The sequence below is a fragment of the Zootermopsis nevadensis genome, unplaced genomic scaffold (assembly GCF_977971745.1).
Source record: "Zootermopsis nevadensis isolate Lab colony 2312 unplaced genomic scaffold, Znev_1.0 Znev_ptg000028l, whole genome shotgun sequence".
Taxonomy (NCBI): domain Eukaryota; kingdom Metazoa; phylum Arthropoda; class Insecta; order Blattodea; family Termopsidae; genus Zootermopsis; species Zootermopsis nevadensis.
This window is the reverse complement of record NW_028259160.1, coordinates 7,277,142-7,288,692: the sequence shown is the minus strand read 5'-3', so window position 1 is coordinate 7,288,692 and position 11,551 is coordinate 7,277,142. Positions and strand designations below refer to the sequence as shown.

Below are 11,551 nucleotides of genomic sequence, written 5' to 3'. Positions count from 1 at the left end.
GGAAATAGACATAATCGTCGATGGATTTGTTTCTGTGATGTGGCGTCTGTTTGCCTTGTGCAGAAAGTGCGCTATAAATAATTCTTTCCTCTGGCTGAAGAAACATCGCGATGAACCATGTTGATCACGTGAACACAAGAACATTGTGCTCTTGTCGAAACGTTCATATAAACATGCCAACGTTGTTTTAAGATAAACAGTTGCCTGTGTGGTTATTGCTTGTTTGCTTCACGTCAGATTTCACTTGACCTGTGTAACAATGAAGTAAAAGCAAATAGAATTCTGGTATTGCTTGCCACCATAACACCAATTATCCTTCATCTTCTGTGCCATTTCTCATGAAATAAAGGCTAAATATATAAATATTCTTTTACTTCTTGTTTTACCCGAAAATGAAAATGTTCTCTTATTCTGAAGGAACCACAAAGTTCTAAGAGAATATTTAGATTTAAGAAAGAAGGAAGAACAAGAAGAACAAGGAAATTGCGTAACAAAGAGATTCACAAATTTTGCTTTTCACCAGTTATTGTTGGAGTGGTTATTAGAACACGAATGAAGTCACATACATATGCATGCCCGGTGGTTATAACCCCCAATACTTGTGTTGGGGCGATCCAAGTTACGGTATTTTAAATGTATAAAACTAAATTGAATATAGATCACACACACGATAGCATTCTGTTGAAAGAACATAGTGTTTCTCTGGCTAGGTCGCTTGGAATAAAGAACAAAAAGTTTAATTAAAGCCTTTGAGAGTTGGCAGGGTCACAAGTTGATGTTGCCCTGCGCGTGCGTATCACCTCCATGCCGCCTGACACGTACACCAAGTTAACTGTCCTGCTCGCATCCCGTGGACCGCAGAGTTACAAGATTCTCGTAACACTGTGTGTTCTTTGTTGTTTCATACACCTCTAAAGAAGTGGTGTTCACTCATTTCTTGTGCAATATCAATTTTCAAAGTTAATCGTACTACAAATATCATACCGATTAGTTATAATTATTCTTCCTCGTATTTCCTTAAATATACACCATACACAAAATATATATTATACAGATACCAGTAATAGTAGTAGTAGTAATAAATATTATCTCACAGGACCCAAAATCCCTTAACAGCATTGTTATGGCAACGACACACACACATATTCATAAGCATTATCCCATAATACCAATGTCCCTTAACGGCAAATGATCACCCAAACCAATGAAGTTACGAACACTTGATTATTATGTAGATCTATAATAATTAGTATATATAATTTTCGTTGCAAACATTCTTCAATACGGTGTATATCTGACGAAATATGACATAGGTCGTACATAATTTACGCATATTCTTCAGCTGTCATGCATTAAAGCATTTGGCGTGTTTCTCATCTATTCGGAAAATATTTAATTATTAGCTCAGATCAACAGAGGATTTGTAGCTGCTCAAAATGACAGTAAAGACAGATGAGAATTCAAAATGGCAAACAACGCTCTTGAAAACCGTGTGGATCTCATATTTGCACTCTAATGTCTTGCCAACTCTGATTTTGATGCTTCAGGCCTCCGGGAGCGGTACGGACCAGATGACCACCGAGCGCCAAGCCTGCGGTCTTGGTTCCTTTCTTCCCATGAGTTGCCGTGGTAGAGCCGAGGCTTTTGCCCGTCGCCTTCAAAGTCGCCTACAATCTCTAGGTCGCGCTGGTTCCAGAGACGGCGCCTCCTCTCCAGCCGACGAAAACAGTTGGTTGACAGGACAGCTCGAGGTCACCAGCCACCAACCTCGCCTGAGTTCTTCCTCCGAGTCCGACATTTATTTTGACTTCGACCTTGACTGCGAGAGTCCTGGAAGTCCAATTGAAGAACCTGCACACTCAGAAATTCTTCAAGATTACGCTGTGAACAAAAGCCGAGCCTTCCACTGTCCACCAAAGACACAATACTCTTCTGAATCTGGCTGTGTGTCATCATCCACAGTAACCGGCACATCACCAGACAGTGATAGTTCAGATGGGCTTTATTATGACCCGGAGAATTTAGATTCAGAGGTTGCCAGCAACCATCAGAATCGTAAACACGAGTTCAAGCATGATTCATCTCAGGAGATTGGTACAGGGGAATACAGTCATAATAGAGTTCCACACACAGAAACCAACCTAAATGTTACGATGAATGGTCACATTCTGGGTCTGAAACAAGAGTCCTCAAGCCCAGATGAAGAACACAGGCGTGTTGGAAAACGCAATTTTAGGAACGCAGCTGGTTTCAGAGTCAGTAGAAGAGACAAACCATTACTAGTACCGAGTGAAAGTGATATGAAACCAATCTCCATGAATGATTTGGGTTCCTTATCCAGTGAAGGTTCTATTGCTGATGAATATTTTGAGTGCATATCGTCCAAACCAGAAGAGTGTTTGTCTGACTATTTGAAGTGTTCACATGATAGTGGATACCCAAACACAGCAGAGTCTTCCAGGTGCAATTCACAAAATGAAAGCCATGAAAATGAAACAAATGATTGTGGCTCGCATCAAGATAAAGAATGCAGCTCTGTTCAAAACTGTTATGTGTCAAATGGAACTTCGGACTCTCTCCCTCAAAGGCCTAACGAAATTTCTTCGGAGACTGAACATTCTCAGATATTGTCTCATCCTGATATTCCTAAAATGCCCAATAGCAATGAACCTCGATCCACAGTATCCAGCGATGATGAAGTCAAGTCTGATATGGAATCTCTCAATGCAAGATCCACAGATTTTCCTGGGAACTCAAATGATGATTGTAGCAGTTCCCTGTCAGAATCTTTGTACACCTCAACCCTTATCCGGCCTAGCAAACTTACCATCGAATGCCCAATTGATCTCGTAAAATTTGATATATCGGAACACAAGGAATCCACAGAACCATCAGATAAGAAGATGGATGACGATGACGATGACGACGATGTAAACAGACCAACTCCTCGAGTTCGGCGCTGTTCCTCCCTCAAGTCAGGGAAGACCCCTCCAGGCACACCGGGACGCAAGAAGATCGTTCGGTTTGCAGACGTACTGGGTCTGGATCTTGCCGATGTCCGAACTTTCTTAGATGAGATTCCCAAAGTCCCACGTTCGGCCTATGAAGATCTTCAGTGTGCTGAATTGTCAGACAATGCTGCTTCATCACTGAGAGATGGGATTTTGAGTGACGTTCTGGTGCCAGTATGTATGAGTGGGGCCATGAAACCAGACCGTTGTCTGATTCCTTTGTTTCAGCAACCAGGAGGACAGCTTGACTTCATGGACCGTGTCAGAGACGATTTTGTCTGTCTGGAGAACGCTGTGGTCACTGATCCTGTCTCGTATTGCATTTCAGGGACTGTCAGAGTGCGAAATCTGGACTTTCACAAGAGTGTTCACGTAAGGTATACTTTAGATGGATGGAAGACATTCGCTGATCTGCAAGCCACGTATGGTACAAACTCTTGTGATGGTTTCTCTGACAAGTTTAGCTTTATCTTGTACGCTCATACAGTTCAAGTAGGGCAGCGCCTGGAATTTGCCATAAGGTTTCAATGTAGAGGTGGGCAGTACTGGGACAGCAACCGGGGCGCGAACTATGCTTTCCAGGGTCTGCCGTCTGCTGATCATACTTCCTATCTGGCCCTGACCATGCCAATGCCCATGCCCATGTCTGTCAGTCCAGACGATAATATTTCCTCCTCCTTCTACTAAACAGCAATACATTTAACCCTCATAGTGCCAGTATCCATTAAATGGACTGTAAAATGTTGCTTAAAATGTACAAATTTATTAGATCGATCGTCAAAGTCAGATATATCGACCATTTTATATTACTACACGCAACTATACATGAGGGAAAAAGCGAAATCTACAACAGCTGCTGTGGTGAATTTAAGTGTTTAATTCTTGAATAGTTCAAAATTAATACATTCAATTAAAGTGAACATTTTAAAGCAGATTAAAATTCTGTGTAAAGTCTACAATGTTGGAGGCTGGCACTGAAGGGGTAGAAAAACTTAACCACGGCTATTTCGATGGTATTATTGGAGATTTCGAGTGATAGACGCAAAGTGGTACATGCTCAACTTGTTAAATGCCATTTGTACGGCTTTCTGGGACGGTTAATTTTGAGGATGGCAATTTTGTTTGCTGTTTATAATTTTCAATTGGAGCTGTTTCATATTTTAAGCACGATCCATGTTGCTGTGGTGAATACTTTGCCATATCTTGTTTCTAACTTCTTCTCAAATGACCTGGTTATTCGGGACTTAACACAGTTAATGTCAAATCGTAATTCATTTTAAAAGAAAGTTAATCAATTTCTTGTCGCCCATTAGAAAGTTCCAAAATTTAATCTTACACTTCGGACAGGCTTACTACTTACCTTCATACGTAATCGAGGTTAAGAATGTATGGAACCATGGCGTCTTCTTTCGGGTGTGGAATGTCCTCTTACATACACCTGGAAAATGAAATTGTTTTTCGTTCCACAGCTTGTTGCATGACCGTGTAGGTATTTGCAGCCAGAGATAAAGTTTGTGAACTCAATATAATTATTTGTTTCTCCATTCTTTTTCTGAACGAGTTAACCGCGGCGGCACCTAAAGAATGAATTATTATAAAATGGTACAATGGAGATGCTGGAAACCTTTGGTGTCGACAAGTTGTGGTTAAGTTTTTTTAAAATTAAATAAAAGCTACGTAATACTGTACACATAACGATATTTTATAGGTACTTTTAACTATATTGTGTGTACGTATATTTCTGTATTCTTATTTCTACGTTCTCGTGTTTGTATAGTGATAAAGAATATAACAATTATACTACAAAAATCAATATTTTAAAAAGTATTGTCAAGAGATACTTCTTTATTTTTAAGAGATTAAATCTGTTTCTTGAAGTAGGATAATGCAAACCCTGTTTTAGATTTTCTGTGTTATCAACAGTGTTATCAAAATTTGGATATATTTATCGTAAAGGTCTCGTGTTGTATTATCAACGTCATTACAACCCTCAGTTTCATTGGTTCTCGTCGTCGGAGCTTTTTAAATTATATACCAGTAATAAGACGTGTCATCTAATAGTAACAGAGACTCTTGTAATTCGGTATCTATACACCACTGATTCAAATACTGGGTGGAATAATGGCATTTGGTGTATTTATGGTGTACTCGCATTATTATACTTCACTTTTGAAACTTGTTCCTATATTACAGATGTTTTAAAGCTTAACAGTTTAAAGACGTTGTTAATTTTATGGTATACTAATTATTGCATACAATAGAGCACAATAGTGTTAAATTCAAAAGTTCTGATGGGCTAAGTGAACGGAGAAGATTTCAAAGTGAATGAAAACTATGGACATACGAGATTGTATTATTGTCATATCCTTCCAATTTGGTATGAAATATTGTGCATCAACGTTATGGATGTGTTATTATCCATCTAGATTTGAAATAATACTATGTAATAGATTTTATCTGAAAAAGAAACTGTACTTGTGTTTATGGATATTTCTCTCAGATTGTCATGGCACAAATTTTACTTTAGAATATTGACATTTATGGGGGGATGTCGGTATAAAAAGTAAATGAATTCCTAGTTTATAGTTTAATGAAGTTTTCAGTACTGTTGATAATGATGGTCATCCTAAACGTATTTCAGTATTATTGTGAAATATGTCGTCCAAATGGTTCAAAAGTTATTACATACGTTCAGACATATACACGAATATGATGTCGTAGATCTTACATTAAGCGATTCTCTATGAAGAGGAGACCTCTTGAGAAGCTGATAGTCGCTTAACTGATAAATAAATTCCCCATCTTCTATGGAACCCCATGATTAATTACTGCGCTCAAAATAGCTAACAACTGGTTCCTTTCCTAAATCAGTAGGGCCAGTGTTTCCCACAACACTTGTATTCCTTTAAGAGGAAACACAGCAAGCAGTATTTCTGGTGAACCTACCCCTTGGTTTTCAGGGGTCTGTAGCAAGCCTTATCTCTGGCACGCCGAGTACAAGTATAGCCGGGCGCCTACTAACCCGCGTGTCTCGAGCGCCGGGTCTCTGGCAAATCGGGTCAATGACCATTCCTGTCACTCGCAAGCCTTCTGTATGGCATGCCGTGTCTCAGGCCTGCAGTAAGACCGGTCTGAAGGGACACAGGCCTTCCGGAACATCATCCTGCCTGGACACCGGCCTGAAGGGAAGCCGGGCTGCCGGCCCATTGGAACACTATCCTTCCTGTGCCTAGGCCTGCCGGGACAAAAAATGTTTAAGTCAAAATATTTACAGAATTTTCAAAAATTGATTCTTCAAAACATTACAAAAAACTTAAACATTTCTGACAAATTTGTCAATTTTTTATATTTTTTAATTAAAAATACAAAAAACAATTTTTTAAACATTTTGAAGAATTATTTTATGCCATGTAATTTTTAAAAAAGTTACGATTTTTTAAAAATTTGAAAAGTTTTGAATTTTCAAAACTTATGTCCCGGCAGGCCTATTTGGTATTCCAAAGGGCAGGAGTGTCTGATATACTGTAAATTCAGCAAAAACATTCCCTCGCAAGACAAGACCCTCAAAGCCGAGTCCCTGGCCTGTCAAATCATGGGCAGGACGAATCTTTGGCATGCTGGAAAACTTGTCAAACGTGTGTGTAGCAAGCAATGTATTTAGTAAGAAGACTTCTTGGTATGCAGCGGTCTCTGGCAAGCCGCATCAGTGGCACGCTCTCAGAGTAACTGGGCATGACAAGCAGCGTGTTTCAACCTAGCCTGGACACAGACCTGCCGAACACCGGCCAGCCGCTAAACACGGCTGCTGGGGCACAGGCGTACCGGAACACAGGAACAATGGAACACCATCCTGCCTCTGCATAGGCCTGCCGAAACAAAAATTTTCAAAATTCAAGTAATTTACAAATTTATCACAAACCATTCTATATTAAATTAAAACAAATAAAATAATTCAAATTTTTTACTCATATTATGAAATTTTCCAAAAATAAAAAATGTTGGACCAAAAAGCGCACAAAACTAATTTTTTTTGAAAAATATCAAATTCAAAATTCTTTTGAAAAATTTCGAAAAATTTTAGTTGTATACGCTGTTTATGCAGCTTCCAGCATTTTTCGATTTTTCGAAAATTTAAAAAAAAAATCAAAATTCTCCCCACGCGATCCCTGCCAGAACAAGTTTCCGACACTCACGGTCTCTTCAAGATTCGTTGTCCGCTGGAATCAGTCTCTGCAACCCCCGGTCTCACATAGGTACTGCCTCTGCATCTTCCGGCATCTGTAGGACTCAGTGTCTGCAGCTCGGTGTATATGCTAAACTCGGTCTGTTTCACGTCTTTTTCTCTGCATCAACCTGCCTGTAGAGAACCAGGTCCTTTTAGAGACTGAGGCATACAGAGACCGGATCGTGCACAGACCGAATCCGGCAGAGACAGGGACTGTTAGAGACAGGGTAAGAAGAAACCGGATTTCGTAAGGGACGTATTGGAATAATTTTGAAAATAGTCAAATTTTTCAAAATATTCAAAAAATCAAAAATGCTGGAAATTGTCCAGAAAGCGCACAAAACTAAAAAAACTCGAAAAATAACATCTTCAAAATTTTTGTGAAAATTCTAATCACGCGAAACCTACCAGAAAAAATCACTGACACTCCCGGTCTCTGCAAGACTCGGTCTATGCTGGACGCATTCTCTGCAAGCCCCGGTTTCACCTAGACGCTGCTTCTGCAACTTCCAGCCTCTGTAGGACTCAGCATCTGCATTCGGTGTCTGTTAGACTATATCATTGCTTCACACGATCTCTGCTTCAGCCGTTCTCTAACGGACTATGTATTTTCAGAGATGCGCATTTTGAAATTTTTCAAAATTCCTCTCACCTGTTGCCATGAAGAACCGGTCTCTCTCAGACTGTTTATGATGTACTGTGTCTCCGACGAATGCGGATTGTGCCTGACTCGGCCTCTGCACGGACCGTCCTCAGTATGACTCGGCTCTGACGTGCCTTCTCTGAGAGGCCCCGGTCCAGCAGACAACACGTAAGGCAGAGACCCAGATCGTCAGAGACCGAGTCCTGCAGAGATCGGTTGGTGCAGACAACGACGCAGGCAGCAACCGTGGTGAGATAGAGGCCGAGTCCGCAAGAGAAAGGGTAAGTCATTCAACGAGTTTGGCAGGCATCTGTTTGGGAGACTTCAGAAAAAATGTTTGATGTGAAATTTTTCAATTTTTTTCGGTTCTGTGCGCTTTTTGAACAATTTGAAGCATTTTTTAATTTTTTGAAAATTTTGAAAATCTTCAATTTTTTTTCAAAGATCTCATCAAGAGATGCATGCCAGTCTCGGTGAATGCCACATCGTGTCTCTGCCGAACTCGGCCTCCATCTCACCCAGTTGCTGTCTTCCTCGTTGTCTGCACCAACCGGCCTCTGCAGCACTCTTGTTTCAACAGGTCCGCGTCTGTCTCACTTGTTCTCCTTCACACGTGGGCTTCTCAGAGACGGCACGTCAGAGATGTGTCTTACAGAGACCGGTCCGTGCAGAGCCACAGACATGCACAGACCGTATTCGTCAGACACACTACATCAGAAACAGTCCGAGAGGGACCGCTTCCGCAACGCATCAGTCGGTGGAATTTTGAAAATTTTGAAAAATTTTGAAAAATCGAAAATCTCTGATGCGGTGTGTGCATCAGCCTGTACAAGCTTGACTCGGTCTCTGCCTCAGCCGATCTCTGCTTCCCATTTTCTGTGACTCACCACGTCTTCGCCTCACTCTCTCTGTCTCACATTCCTCTGCTTGTTTCGGGCTGTCTCTCACCCGGTCTCTGCTGAACCAGGTCTTTGCACAGACGGCCTGGCATATGTCGGGTGATACAGAGAACGTATCTTGCAAAGAGCGAGTCCGTTAGACACAGCGTCCGACAGAGAAAGGGACGTGCAAAGACCGGTCGTGGCCTGGATATTGTGGAGAAACTTTTGAGAAAAATATGAAAAATTTCGAAAATTGTCGAAAATCCAAAAAACGTGGGAAATCGTCCGAAACGAGCACAAAACCAAAATTTTTTGAAAAATTCTGAATTCCAAATTTTTGTCGAAAAATTCGAAAATTTTCAGTTTTCTTCGCGTTTCATGCCATTTGCAACCATTTTTAATTTTTTTAAAATTTCGACAATTTTTGAACATTTTCAAAGGGGTACCCCTTTGAAAAATTTCAATTTTCTCGAAAATTTTCGAAAAATCAAAAAACGTGGGAAATCGGAAATTTCAAAAAATGTCGAAATTTTAAAAAAATCAAAAAACGTCGGAAATCGTCCAAAACGACAAATTTCGACATTTTTTGAAATTTCTCAAAGGGGTACCCTTTGTGAAATTTCAAAAAATGTCGAAATTTTAAAAAAATCAAAAAACGACGGAAATCGTCAAAAAAGACAAATTTCAACATTTTAAAAAATCAAAAAACGTCAAAAAATCGCCCAAAATGACAAATTTCGACATTTTTTGAAATTTCTCAAAGGGGTACCCCTTTGAGAAATTTCAAAAAATGTCGAAATTTTAAAAAAATCAAAAAACGTCGGAAATCGTTCAAAACGACAAATTTCGACATTTTAAAAAATCAAAAAACGTCAAAAAATCGTCCAAAACGACAAATTTTGACATTTTTTGAAATTTCTCAAAGGGGTAACCCTTTGAGAAATTTCAAAAAATGTCGAAATTTTAAAAAAAATCAAAAAACGTCGGAAATCGTCCAAAACGACAAATTTCGACATTTTTTGAAGTTTCTCAAAGGGGTAACCCTTTGAGAAATTTCAAAAAATGTGGAAATTTTAAAAAATCAAAAAACGTCGGAAATCGTCCAAAACGACAAATTTCGACATTTTTTGAAATTTCTCAAAGGGGTACCCTTTGAGAAATTTCAAAAAAATGTCGAAATTTTAAAAAAATCAAAAAAAGTCGGAAATCGTCAAAAAAGACAAATTTCGACATTTTAAAAAATCAAAAAACGTCAAAAAATCGCCCAAAATGACAAATTTCGACATTTTTTGAAATTTCTCAAAGGGGTACCCTTTGAGAAATTTCAAAAAATGTCTAAATTTTAAAAAAATCAAAAAACGTCGGAAATCGTCCAAAACGACTAATTTCGACATTTTTTGAAATTTCTTAAAGGGGTAACCCTTTGAGAAATTTCAAAAAATGTCGAAATTTTAAAAAAAATCAAAAAACGTCGGAAATCGTCCAAAACGACAAATTTCGACATTTTTTGAAATTTCTCAAAGGGGTACCCTTTGAGAAATTTCAAAAAATGTCGAAATTTTTAAAAAATCAAAAAACGTCGGAAATCGTGCAAAAAGACAAATTTCGACATTTTAAAAAATCAAAAAAACGTCAAAAAATCGTCCAAAACGACAAATTTCGACATTTTTTGAAATTTCTCAAAGGGTTACCAATTTGAGAAATTTCAAAAAATGTCGAAATTTGTCGTTTTGGACGATTTTTTGACGTTTTTTGATTTTTTAAAATGTCGAAATTTGTCGTTTTGAACGATTTCCGACGTTTTTCGATTTTTTAAAATTTCGACATTTTTTGTAATTTCTCAAAGGGTACCCCTTTGAGAAATTTCAAAAAATGTCGAAATTTGTCGTTTTGGACGATTTCCGACGTTTTTTGATTTTTTTAAAATTTCCACATTTTTTGAAATTTCTCAAAGTGTTACCCCTTTGAGAAATTTCAAAAAATGTCGAAATTTGTCGTTTATGACGATTTCATAAGTTTTTCGATTTTTTTTAAAATTTCGACATTTTTTGAAATTTCTCAAAGGGTTACCCCTTTGAGAAATTTCAAAAAATGTCGAAATTTGTCTTTTTTTACGATTTTTTGACGTTTTTTGATTTTTTAAAATTTCGAAATTTGTCTTTTTGGACGATTTCCGACGTTTTTTGATTTTTTTAAAATTTCGACATTTTTTGAAATTTCTTAAAGGGTACCCCTTTTCAGAAATTTCAAAAAATGTCGAAATTTGTCGTTTTGGACCATTTCCGACGTTTTTTGATTTTTTAAAAAATTTCCACATTTTTTGAAATTTCTCAAAGGGTTACCCCTTTGAGAAATTTCAAAAAATGTCGAAATTTGTCGTTTTGGACGATTTCCGACGTTTTTTGATTTTTTTTAAATTTCCACATTTTTTGAAATTTTTCAAAGGGTTACCCCTTTGAGAAATTTCAAAAAATGTCGAAATTTGTCGTTTTGGACGATTTCCGACGTTTTTTGATTTTTTTAACATTTCGACATTTTTTGAAATTTCTCAAAGGGGTACCCCTTTGAGAAATTTCAAAAAATGTCGAAATTTGTCATTTTGGGCTTTTTTTTGACGTTTTTTGATTTTTTAAAATGTCGAAATTTGTCTTTTTTGACGATTTCCGACGTTTTTTGATTTTTTTAAAATTTCGACATTTTTTTGAAATTTCTCAAAGGGTACCCCTTTGATAAATTTCAAAAAATGTCGAAATTTGTCGTTTTGGACGATTTCCGACGTTTCTTGATTTTT

The 11,551-nt window shown here is 38.0% G+C and overlaps 1 protein-coding gene across 1 annotated transcript; it reads left to right on the top strand.

Annotated features, from left to right (window-relative positions):
- Positions 1-1,571: 1,571 nt before the first annotated feature.
- LOC110838694 (Glycogen binding subunit 76A) lies at positions 1,572-5,499 on the top strand. The gene has a single exon (XM_022082155.2). The coding sequence runs from the start codon at positions 1,572-1,574 to the stop codon at positions 3,696-3,698; it is 2,127 nt and encodes a 708-aa protein (XP_021937847.1). The 3' UTR covers positions 3,699-5,499.
- The last annotated feature ends 6,052 nt before the right edge of the window (positions 5,500-11,551 follow it).

Excerpts from the sequence above, each read along its gene's own strand:
- LOC110838694 (XM_022082155.2), top strand. The coding sequence starts at position 1,572 with ATGACCACCGAGCGCCAAGCCTGCGGTCTTGGTTCCTTTCTTCCCATG.